The sequence below is a fragment of the Vipera ursinii genome, assembly GCF_947247035.1.
Source record: "Vipera ursinii genome assembly, chromosome: 2".
NCBI lineage: Eukaryota > Metazoa > Chordata > Lepidosauria > Squamata > Viperidae > Vipera > Vipera ursinii.
In genome coordinates, this window is record NC_139513.1 from 262,388,590 (window position 1) to 262,402,009 (window position 13,420).

At 34.8% G+C, this 13,420-nt stretch overlaps 1 protein-coding gene across 3 annotated transcripts in view; it reads right to left on the reverse strand.

Moving 5' to 3' along the window:
* Positions 1-13,420, reverse strand: part of CERT1 (ceramide transporter 1) — a 76,225-nt gene that overhangs the window by 30,912 nt on the left and 31,893 nt on the right. For all 3 annotated transcript variants that reach the window (XR_014491463.1, XM_083354742.1, XM_083354741.1), the window contains exons 4-7: positions 10,139-10,246; positions 8,939-9,077; positions 7,166-7,249; positions 4,009-4,166 (exon numbers count right to left, since the gene is read on the reverse strand). Coding sequence is in view for 2 of the 3 variants with exons in the window: in XM_083354742.1 (XP_083210868.1) it covers positions 4,009-4,166; positions 7,166-7,249; positions 8,939-9,077; positions 10,139-10,246 (489 nt within the window). In the remaining variant the exon portion in view is untranslated. The remainder of the gene's footprint in view (positions 1-4,008; positions 4,167-7,165; positions 7,250-8,938; positions 9,078-10,138; positions 10,247-13,420) is intronic.

The following is a 13,420-nucleotide window of genomic DNA, read 5'->3' on the forward strand; positions in this document are numbered from 1 at the left end:
AAGTGGTGAATGCTCCAACACTGGAAGTTTTTAAGAAGAGACTGGACAGCCATTTGTCTGAAATGGTATAGGGTTTCCTGCCTTAGCAGGGGGTTGGACTAGATGACCTCCAAGGTCCCTTCCAACTACTACTACTACTTCTTCTTCTTCTTCTTATTTTTATTATTATTGTTATTATTATTTTTATTATGTTTAATCCACTTGCACTGTTTTATGTTTACATGTTTGATGACAAACAGCCTTATGTTTATAAGTGACAGTTTTCCTACTAAGTACCTGCATGTCATAAGCATTTGAATTAAAATTACCGTATTAAAATCAAATCTGATGTTTTTTTAATTTTTATTTGGTGTGCGTTGGAAGAGGGGTAGTCTTATACGGTGAGTATAGCCCAAACCCTATAATTTAACAGGAAATGTAGGGGGTCGTCTTATACGCCCAGTCGTCTTATACGCCGGAAAATACGGTAGTTAAATTGTCAGTTGCAGTAACCAGATCTACACATGTAAAGTTCAAGTTAACTACTATATTCTGCCTATTATACAGGAATATCCCCAGATTGCTTGCCTTCTCTTAGTAACAGATAAGGTTCTACGGCATTTAGGGTGGATCTGGATCTGAAACCTAATTCCCCAGTTGAGACCTTCCTCCAACTGGCTCAGTGTTTCCCGACATAAATGCTGCTTTTACACAATACTATCGAATTCCTTCAACCCTACTTTTTCAATTATTCAAATTCCAAAGTAATATATTCTTATAAATCTTATAACTAAATATATGGTATTATGTATAATACAATTACATATTTGCAAGCCAGGTCATCATAGCTTTTGGAAATAAATTAATAAGTGAAAATATTCAAATGAGATATTAATTCTACTCTAATTCTCCAAGGGTTGAGGAGTGATATTCTTCCAATGGTTTGACATTGACTATTAGTAAATGCAGATACACACACACACACACACACACACACACACACACACTCTTCAAAAAATGATAATTTACTCAAAGTATTTAACAATTCCTAAGGTAAATTCTCTAAAACCACTGAAAAAACAAAAAATGAAAGTGGGGCTCATAATGAATCAGAAAAATGACAGAATTCAGGAAAACTATTTTAAAAAAATGTTTCTGTCTGCATTAAGTTTCTTTAAACTCAATCACAGTGAATAAATAAATAAATCTATATCCAAAATAAAAACAAATATTAAAGTACATTTCAGACTTATACAACCTAATCCAGAAATGAAAGCGATCAATATGTTCATTTCTGTTTGAACTGCATATCAAGCACAGCTCAAAGCTTTGGTTTCACACAAGATTTCTGGAGCCTATGTTTTAATTCTATTTAAATAAAAGTAGGAAATTTGTGGATGGAGAGCCAAAATGGAATGTGCATTTGCTATAAAACGTGTTAATGCAGATGAAGACATTTTCTGTTGTCCTTGTCATACATAACTGAATGTAAATACAGGTCAATAGTTTGACAGTTTTCCTACTAAGTACCTGCATGTCATAAGCATTTGAATTAAAATTACCGTATTAAAATCAAATCTGATGTTTTTTAATTTTTATTTGGTGTGCGTTGGAAGAGGGGTAGTCTTATACGGTGAGTATAGCCCAAACCCTATAATTTAACAGGAAATGTAGGGGGTCGTCTTATACGCCCAGTCGTCTTATACGCCGGAAAATACGGTAGTTAAATTGTCAGTTGCAGTAACCAGATCTACACATGTAAAGTTCAAGTTAACTACTATATTCTGCCTATTATACAGGAATATCCCCAGATTGCTTGCCTTCTCTTAGTAACAGATAAGGTTCTACGGCATTTAGGGTGGATCTGGATCTGAAACCTAATTCCCCAGTTGAGACCTTCCTCCAACTGGCTCAGTGTTTCCCGACATAAATGCTGCTTTTACACAATACTATAGAATTCCTTCAACCCTACTTTTTCAATTATTCAAATTCCAAAGTAATATATTCTTATAAATCTTATAACTAAATATATGGTATTATGTATAATACAATTACATATTTGCAAGCCAGGTCATCATAGCTTTTGGAAATAAATTAATAAGTGAAAATATTCAAATGAGATATTAATTCTACTCTAATTCTCCAAGGGTTGAGGAGTGATATTCTTCCAATGGTTTGACATTGACTATTAGTAAATGCAGATACACACACACACACACACACACACACACACACACACTCTTCAAAAAATGATAATTTACTCAAAGTATTTAACAATTCCTAAGGTAAATTCTCTAAAACCACTGAAAAAACAAAAAATGAAAGTGGGGCTCATAATGAATCAGAAAAATGACAGAATTCAGGAAAACTATTTTAAAAAAATGTTTCTGTCTGCATTAAGTTTCTTTAAACTCAATCACAGTGAATAAATAAATAAATCTATATCCAAAATAAAAACAAATATTAAAGTACATTTCAGACTTATACAACCTAATCCAGAAATGAAAGCGATCAATATGTTCATTTCTGTTTGAACTGCATATCAAGCACAGCTCAAAGCTTTGGTTTCACACAAGATTTCTGGAGCCTATGTTTTAATTCTATTTAAATAAAAGTAGGAAATTTGTGGATGGAGAGCCAAAATGGAATGTGCATTTGCTATAAAACGTGTTAATGCAGATGAAGACATTTTCTGTTGTCCTTGTCATACATAACTGAATGTAAATACAGGTCAATAGTTTGACAGTTTTCCTACTAAGTACCTGCATGTCATAAGCATTTGAATTAAAATTACCGTATTAAAATCAAATCTGATGTTTTTTAATTTTTATTTGGTGTGCGTTGGAAGAGGGGTAGTCTTATACGGTGAGTATAGCCCAAACCCTATAATTTAACAGGAAATGTAGGGGGTCGTCTTATACGCCCAGTCGTCTTATACGCCGGAAAATACGGTAGTTAAATTGTCAGGTGCAGTTACCAGATCTACACATGTAAAGTTCAAGTTAACTACTATATTCTGCCTATTATACAGGAATATCCCCAGATTGCTTGCCTTCTCTTAGTAACAGATAAGGTTCTACGGCATTTAGGGTGGATCTGGATCTGAAACCTAATTCCCCAGTTGAGACCTTCCTCCAACTGGCTCAGTGTTTCCCGACATAAATGCTGCTTTTACACAATACTATCGAATTCCTTCAACCCTACTTTTTCAATTATTCAAATTCCAAAGTAATATATTCTTATAAATCTTATAACTAAATATATGGTATTATGTATAATACAATTACATATTTGCAAGCCAGGTCATCATAGCTTTTGGAAATAAATTAATAAGTGAAAATATTCAAATGAGATATTAATTCTACTCTAATTCTCCAAGGGTTGAGGAGTGATATTCTTCCAATGGTTTGACATTGACTATTAGTAAATGCAGATACACACACACACACACACACACACACACACACACACTCTTCAAAAAATGATAATTTACTCAAAGTATTTAACAATTCCTAAGGTAAATTCTCTAAAACCACTGAAAAAACAAAAAATGAAAGTGGGGCTCATAATGAATCAGAAAAATGACAGAATTCAGGAAAACTATTTTAAAAAAATGTTTCTGTCTGCATTAAGTTTCTTTAAACTCAATCACAGTGAATAAATAAATAAATCTATATCCAAAATAAAAACAAATATTAAAGTACATTTCAGACTTATACAACCTAATCCAGAAATGAAAGCGATCAATATGTTCATTTCTGTTTGAACTGCATATCAAGCACAGCTCAAAGCTTTGGTTTCACACAAGATTTCTGGAGCCTATGTTTTAATTCTATTTAAATAAAAGTAGGAAATTTGTGGATGGAGAGCCAAAATGGAATGTGCATTTGCTATAAAACGTGTTAATGCAGATGAAGACATTTTCTGTTGTCCTTGTCATACATAACTGAATGTAAATACAGGTCAATATTTTTAGTACATCTGAAGTAAAAAAAAAATCACAATTTAATCCTTGCACAAGAACCTTACCTTATCCAACCTTTTCTGCCAACTCTCCTCACGTTTTACCATTAATTCAATACAATGGGAAAGTGTAGCAAGGATTCCAGCTGTTGTTGCTTTGAAAGTTATAGCTTCACCTTTAAAATCTATACCATTTATTCCCTTGGGGGTGACATGTGGAAACACTAAAAAAAACAGATTATAGACATCATTACAAACCTTGATTACTCAAATGAATGTTACCTGAAAAAATTCTGAATGTAGCAGTGTGCCTATGCACAGCAAAAATCATTTGGCAATTAAAGTTCATTTGGAGAATACAGGGAAAACTCAGTAGGAGAAATGCCTTCTTCCAACTATATTCCTGTGTACTCTGTTACTCAGTGCTTTAACTCTACTTTGAAAAAATGTGTGGGTGGCAGGAGTGTTAATATTCTTGTAACAATTGTAGTTTGACAGCTTGAAGTACAATTTAATTAAAACAGAACCACCTTAAAAGCTAGCAGATACAGCACTTAAAACCAATAATTAACATGCATTTGAATCTAATAATGAACCATAAAAAGCATTTGAAAAATAATCAGGGTATGGTAATAATGTCCTATAAAATGGAAGGACATTATAATATACCTATATAGATGAATTTTCCATAGCTACAGCTGATTTCAGTATTTCACTGCAACAGCCATCTGTTGCTAAGCTTGTTTGAATAAATGATCTATTTAAAAGTATATGAGGCAGAATGTTACAAAAATACATCAATATACATTAAGGATAAGGGACGCGGTGGCTCAGTGGGTTAAGACGCTGAGCTTGTCGATTAGAAGGTTGGCAGTTTGGCGGGTCGAATCCCGAGTGCCGGGTAACAGAGTGAGCTCCTGTTACTCATCCCAGCTTCTGCCAACCTAGCAGTTTGAAAGCACGTAAAAATGCAAGTAGAAAAATAGGGACCACTACAGTGGGAAGGTAACAGCGTTCCATGCGCCTTTGGCGTCTAGTCATGCCGGCCACATGACCACGGAGGTGTCCTCAGACAAGCGCTGGCTCTTCGGCTTTGAAACGGAGATGAGCACTGGCCCCTAGAGTTGGAAATGACTAGCACGCATGTGTGGAGGAACCTTTACCTTTACCTTTATATTAAGGATGGAAAAAGGTATCAAATTATGTTGGATGCTGTCACCTTCGCTCCTTCTGACGTGATCTAAAAACCTATTTGTTTGAACAAGCCGGCCTGGTCTGATGGGTTTGGGTTTTAATTATTGTTTTTAAGTAATTTATTTATTGTATTTGGGCACCATGGTTTAATCTGTTTTTAATTTTTGTATTTTGTATTTGTGGTATTTACTGCCCTGTTCACCGCCCTGAGTCCTCCGGGAGAAGGGCGGTATACAAATTAAATTAAATAAATAAATAAATATTAAGACTGGGCCTCTCCATTTGCTAAGAGCTACGATTTAATCAGGTAAGATCAATATATGCTATACCTAAAACACCTATGTATATACCGTTAGATGTATTTCATTAAAATGTACATTTGTATGTATAATTTAACGAATCAAGCCCATCACAACACAATGCTTTCAGATGTTTTCAGTTTCCTATTTGACAAGAAAAGAAAGACATAGAAAAAATGACAGTATGGGGGGAAATGCAAAAATCTACATTTTAAAATAAAATTCATTTTAAGTAAATTGTTGCAGGAATAACAATGCATTATAAAGTTATACAACTTGGATTACAACTTGAAAATACAAAATACAACTTGAAAATACATTTAGCATAAGATATAAGAAATAAGATAAAAGGTTAAATAGTTCATTAATCAAAACAAAATGCAGTTAATACATACTTAAAAAACCCTTGAAGGCCAGCAAAGAATGTATCTAATGAACTTCAAGGCATATTGAGAAAGTAGAATGATAAATGCAAAAAAGATCTGAAGTATAGGTTTTCCATATACAGCAGTAGTATTATACTCTTATTATTAAAAAGAGTTTTATCCTGAAGGCTATTAATATGAAATAATATATGTAGGTCAAATATAACATTACTAGAAATTACCTAGCTTAATAAAATCAAAGCTGAAAGCTAAGCAGTATCAAAATGCAGTCTTTTGTCTCTTGTTAGTCTTATAAACTTTTAAAAACAGAATTCTGGCTTATGCTCTGAAGAAAGGCAGACAGTTCTGTGAGAAAAATATTACATTTAAGACAGATCACCTCTAATAAGATATTATATTTAGTAACCATAAAATTGGTGATACTAATAGAGGTAGAATATCTCTCTATAGGGAAATGGGAAAAAAGGGCTAAATATCTGAATAGCATTCTGAAACCAACTGGACTCATTGAACGGATACTGGTCAATAACTTCACACAGTCCTCCTAGACTATTTGTGTCTGGTTTCTAGGCAGTTGTCAAGGTAAAAACCACATTACAATACTCTAATATGATGTAAGCATAGCATGAATGACAAAACCTTAGATGAACACTTGTCAACAGCAGAAATAGTTAAGGCATCACCAATAAGAAATGTTTATGAATATAAACACAATGTAGTTACAGCCATAGAAGATCAAGCATTCTACTTTTGTTCCAAACAGACTGCTGAGCCTTAAGTTCAAAATCACTGAAATCAAATTTAAAAGTGTTATAAGCTGCCTTGAATAGAATTAATATTTAGGCTTTTTCTTAAAGAGATTTGTTCTTAAACCTATCATAAAAACATACATAACAGGAAAAAAACATAAAACCATCCTGAAATTAGCAAGTAAGAATAAGGTTAATAATTGGTTTTATAAAACTGCTAAATGGTTTCAGTATCTGTATTAGTTAAATGTAATATATGATTCAATCCTATATCCATTTACATGAGTAAATCTACTGAATTCAATAACAATTATTTGATAAATATTAGATAGCATTGCAAGTCTCTATAGAAATGTTAATTTCTTTTACAGCTTTATAATTTTAAGTAAAATGTCTTAAAATTATAAAATGTAAATAATTAGTACATTGCATATCTTCTGAGCATTTAAAATAAAATAATATTTAATTAAAATATAAACGATTCTGTTGGCATGTTTAGCATACAATGCTAAATTACCTCATGATGTACTCATGATTTACTCAAAGGATTGTTATTTCACCACAGCACTTATATTATGTATTTAAGTATACCCACATTTTTCTTTACTTCCATTAGTATTATGTAAAAACTCCCCATCTGAACGTGTTGTTGGAAAGTCATCTTCATCATCTTCTACCACTACAACAAAGAAATAGATCAATTACTAATGTGCATTAGCATAGAATCAGAAGATAGCAGAGAAATAATTGTATATCAAATGTTGTGTCAGGTGGCTAGCACTTCTCTATTACTAAACCATGAAAACATTTTACTAAATCAATATCCAAGTGAAATATAAATTCTATGCATGTTACTAGACATTCATACCTGTACACGTTCTATATTGTGCACACACCAAGTAGGAAATTAATATTATTAAAAATTCAAATGCTAGAAGAAATAGTTATAATTCAGCTTACTAATGGATAGGTGGGGAGAGATGAGTGCTATTGTGAAACACCAGTTAAGCAATAAAGCTAAGGTGATCTTTAATCGTACCCCTTATTAGTATGCTGATTTCATTTTACGACTTCATTTGCTATATACTTTTAAATTCCCACTGAAAATAAAAATGTCCCCTCCCCAATCATCACAGACTGGAATTGACCTTGAAGAAAGAAGGCAAATCAGCACAACTGAGCAAATCCAGAAGGACACTTTAGTTGATGGTATCAAAAGCTGCTAAGTCAAGTAGGGAAAGGATGGTTGTACTACCCCAACCCACCCATACCAGAAGTCATCCAAAAGCACAATCAATGCCATTTCTATCCCATACCCGGATCTGAGTCTTGACTGTAAAGGATCCAGCCCTCTGAAGCTATTATGTAACTGTCTTTCCTATCACTTTCCCCCAGAAAGAGAGGTGAGTCATTGGACAAAAATTGTCTAATATGGTGGGATCCAGCTATGGCTTCTTAAGGAGGGAGCAAACCACCATCTCTTTAAGAGGCAAAGAACTTTGTTCACTCAAAGAACAAATAACCGCCACTAGAATCCACTCACATAACACCCTATGGTCACATTAAAAACACTTATGACAAGCATAAATCTAAAAAGCAGGTGGCCAAGCTCACAGTCCTGAGGAGTCTGTGCACTTCCTCAGATCCAACAGGTTCAAACTAGTCCCAGATAACCAGCAAGACTCTTCTCTAGGCCTCACCTCTGACCACCATCCAACTGGGAACGAATCCCAGTGACTTTATCTGATAGATGCTGCACAAATTCCTCTGCACACCCCTTTAAGAGGATCTCCACACCTCTCTAAACCAGGTGGACCTGTGTCACCTGAAACAAGCTTAAGGCATGACAATAAGGGCAGAGAAGTAGTGGGACTTCACTGCTCTTACTACTTGAACACAGGTCTCAATACGAATCCTTGAGAGGAGACAGGTGACATGGGCATGATCCAATCAAAGGCCTCAGCTACCTTATTCTGATCAGCAACCAAGGCTTTGGATGGAACATGAAGCAGACCAACAGGGATAACACCCAGCTCACTATGAAACTGCTCTAGGTCTATTATAGAAGAAGTCCCCAACCTTTTCAGCACCAGGGACCAATTCCGTGGAGAGAGATTTTTCCGCAGAGGGTGCGTGGTTTTGTGTGTTGCCTGCATCCTGCGGATGGGGCTTTGCTTGTTTGCGCAGACTGGTTGCTGGCCTGCTGCGGCCCGGTACTGCTCCACGGACCAGGTATTGGGGACCCCTGCATTATAGTCACTATAGTTTTATAAGATCATATTATGCCACCTAAAATGAATGTTAATTTGCAATATATACCATTTTAGAGTAACAGAATCATTTACTTTAAACATATTTAAATTAATACCTTTATCTCTTTGAAGTTCATCCTTGGAGACAGCATCAGCACAGGCATCAAAATATTTCTGTAATGTATCAACTTGTCTGCACAATATATCTCTGAAGGTTTCCATTTCAGCAAGCTTCTCACGCAAACTGTGGCCCTTCTGAAAATTGTTGGTAAAGTGTTCAATTATACTAACCCAAATATATGTTCCTACTTTTAACAATGTGTTAATTCAGTACATATAGACTTTCAACATACTTTCAATGTTTGTATATTTAAGTTATTGAGATCATCTTCCTATATGAACATTTTATGTATCCTGTCCATTAATTCAATGACCATAAACATTTTAAAATGTCCTTTACATATGCAACCAAGTATTCGGCTTGGTATAATTCTTTATGAACAGCACAAAAAGCATACATTTGAGAGTTATATAGCATTGTTCTAAAGTAATGCCAGAGGAATTCAGACAGCTACTAAATTGTGAGGCACATAGGTCTTATTTAAAAAATGAAGTGTTCTTCCCAGTCAAAGAGCCTCCCTATCAAACAACCACCCAATCTTGTGCTAATGGGTCATTCCTTGTCTAGTGGTTAAGGCACTAGAAACCGGGGGACTGTGAATTCTAATCCAGTCTTAGGCATGAAAGCCAGTTGGGTAATTTTGGGCCAGTCAGTCTTTTTTACCCATCTCACCTCACTGAGTTGTTGTTGTAAGGAAAATAGAAGGAAGAAGGAGTATTAGATATGTTTGCTGTCTCGAGTTACATATAAAAATAATAAAGGTGGGAAATAAATAACCAGCCTAACAAACCAAGCCAAGTAGGTCACATACTTTTATTGTAATAGCTTTAGATACAAAATCTAAAGTCTGAATGCACTTTACTCTTCCCTCCCTGTATCTTGGTGTGAACTAGAAGTTTTTCTAAAATATTTACACAAATTAGTTTCTAGGAATGGGCTTGAGACCTTTTTATGTCTGTTGCCTTGGTAGTAGCTCCATCTCCTATCCTTCAAGATCATTCCCTATTCCTTCTATATTAAGTGATATTCAGGTACATTGTTTCTGACCCCATGTATTTTTGCCTACATGAGAAAACGTAACAGAATTCATCAATAAAGCTTACCTTAGCAAGGTATTTTCAGGGTTTAATTTTATACACATTATGTACAAAGAAATACGTTTCTTTCAACAGTATCACTGTTTTTCATATCTAACCTTGAATGAAGAGGTTGATGTTGCAGAGTACCCACTTGCTCCAGATACAAGGGATACCATAGAGCCATGACGTCGCAAGCTTGACTCCGATCCATAGCCAGATTCAGTCTAAAAAACAAATACATGCATCAGTTATGGAATAAAGAGGCAGACCTTCATTAAATGTATTGCTCAGACTAGTATTCTAAAATAAAAAAGTGGACTAGAGAAAGGCAGAAAAATATGTATATACCACTTTAATACATACTAAATGAAGAAGCTCTCACCTGAAAACCTAGCTGGTTGTAGGAAAGGAAGGGAAAGATTATTATGAATGGCAAAGTGATTTCAGTCAAGCTTATTTCCAGAAATTATCTAGTGAAAAACTAAGGAGAAAAATAGATCTTCATTAAAGCTAACTAAATAATATTTCCTATTCTCTTTTCTCTCCTCTCCCCCATCATGCAGCCCTTCAATAGTGGAAACTTGAGCAAACAGCTTGAAGGTATCTCATCTTTCACATTATCCAGAATGTGACAAGCAAACTGCAGCCACTTTTAACAAACAGACAAAGAGACAGTTTGGTCTAGGGGTTAAGCCACCAGGCTAGAAATCGGGATACCATAAGTTCAAATCATGCCTTAGCCATGAAAGACAGCTGGGTGGCCTTGGGTCAGTCATTCCCTCCCAGCCCAATTCACAACTGTGGCAAGAAAGATCATAAAATGGGGCAAAATTCACTTAACAAATGTCTCACTTAGCAACATCAATTTTAGGCTCAATTGTGGTCAGAAGCCGAGGACTACCTGTAGTATATGAAACACATAGAAACAATCCAGATTCTCAAACAAAGCTCAAGAGTGCCACCTAGACTAGGTTTTCATTATGCTGGGATGCTTGACAATTTTTCTCCCCATTTTATAGTCAAACTTAATTTCTTTTGCACAACAGCTTACTTAGACATGTTTTAATGTGGCAGGCACCATTAAGCAATTTCATATTATTTTTCGTAAAATAAAATGCAACGAATTCAAATACCTTAAAATTACATTGGTGATTGAAGATCACTTAGCACCATTTAAGCATATTGGTGGAGCCATGGTATTTGTGAGTGCAACATTGCCAATTCCTGATTTACTTAGTTAAAAACAATCAGATTTTATTATTTTTGTACAGGGTCTTTGAAAAGGCTGCTTTAATCTTCAAAAAATCTGACTAATATTAAAGAAGAGTGTATCCATCAAATTGACAGGCAAAGAGTACAATCACCGACACATGCTTAGAGAATTAACAGGCTGAACCTGAATCTTTACGCTACTAGAAGATGACCTTGAAGTAGATGAGGCATGATATGCATACTGAACAGAGAGGCGCAAAGGGCAAAATGTTGATAAAATGTAGCAGACTCATGTCATAATGACTAAGCTGCAGAGGATAGGTCACAGAGAAGGAGAGGAAATGCAGAAAGGGGGATAACCAAATATATCGATTATGAGGAATTACTGAACAGGGTTAGTATGGAGGCAAGTAAAGAATTTCTGGGAATTCAACAAGGAAGAAAAGAAACAGCAAAGAACAGATCAGAAAGAGAAGATAATCTGTTGTCAAAAGCAGAATATGAGTCAAGGAAGGGGGAACAGAATAGATTATTTTTAAAAAAAAATAGCAACAAGAAACTGACATTTTCAATCAAAGCAGTTTCAGTACTGTAGATAAATAAACCAAATTTTCTTGGATCTGCCAAAATCTATTTAATTTTCTATCTCTATACAGTATTTCTATTCTATTATCTTCCTATCTTTAAACCTTAAGATTCTGCTAATTTTCTTCCTCTGAAGCAATTCCTTTTTCTTCCTCTGTAGTTTCATTTATAGTTCTAATTCCTCCAGTTTACCTGTTTCTTCTTTTCTTTTAAATTTGAATACTATTTCCTACATGTCCTATGTCTGATTTTTCTGCTAGGAAATTATTTAGTCTTATTACACTTTTAACATTAAGGAAAATTAATTCTCTCCGCTTTTTTGAATCCAAATCTTGTCTTTTTAAGGCAAGGATGGCTTATGTAACTATTGGTTTCTAACTTGTAGCCACAGCAGAATAGAAATGATAGTGCAGTGCACAACCCAGTACACCATATGTATGGTGATGACACACGGGACATTGCTATCTCTACGTGTGGCAGCAACATTGGGTAAACATTAGTAACCGTGATCGCTTTCTACCTCTGAATTCTAAATGATAGTGCAGTGCACAACCCAGTACACCATATGTATGATGATGACACACGGGACATTGCTATCTCTATGTGTGGCAGCAACATTGGGTAAACATTAGTAACCGTGATCGCTTTCTACCTCTGAATTCTAAATGATAGTGCAGTGCACAACCCAGTACACCATATGTATGATGATGACACACGGGACATTGCTATCTCTATGTGTGGCAGCAACATTGGGTAAACATTAGTAACCGTGATCGCTTTCTACCTCTGAATTCTTCCATTAGCCTACTGATCTCCCAATCTGTCGTGAAATGTTTTGAAATGTTCCATTTTGTTTATCCCAAGACATATATTTATTCCTAGCTTTGCCATTTGGACAAATTTGCTATGATATCTTGAAGGGTACGCCTTTTGCTGTTGTGACTTAGGACTGCAATTAAATGCGTTTAAAGAACAAGTTAATTAGATAACTAAGCCACAATAAATACACCTGTTCTTCCTTTTCACTTGTTTGTGACTGTAGTACCTCTCTGATCTATTTGAACTCTGAAACCTCAGGGTTTTTTTATACCCATGATGTTTTACTGCTTCTCCCTCTTTTCTCTTAAAGATTCCCAGAACTATCTACTTTTCTCCTTTCATCCCGTTTTCACATTGTTTTTCTACTTTTTTCTACATTTCATCATTTTTTAAAAAAATTATTTTGAGTCTATCCCTTCATTTTCAAATTCTTCCTTTCTCATCCATCCAGGTCTTTACTACATTTGAACATACCATTTACTCATTTTGCTTTTCCATCGTCTTTTTCTTATCCTTCATTTTCAAACTTTTCTTATACTTGCTGTTCTTTCAAAGTACAGCAGCCATTTCCAACCAATTGCTTCTTCTTGGCTTTACCTCACAATAATTTTACAAAGATCACTTATAACTTTAAATGCAAAAATATAAAAATCTTTGTTCCAATACTGGGCATTAACAAATATGTCTTTATTGGTACTTCTTTTCCTATTTGATTCTCGTTAACTCCTAGAAAAAGCAATAGTAACTGGGTTGGCCATGAGAGAAAGAGAAAATAAAGCAGA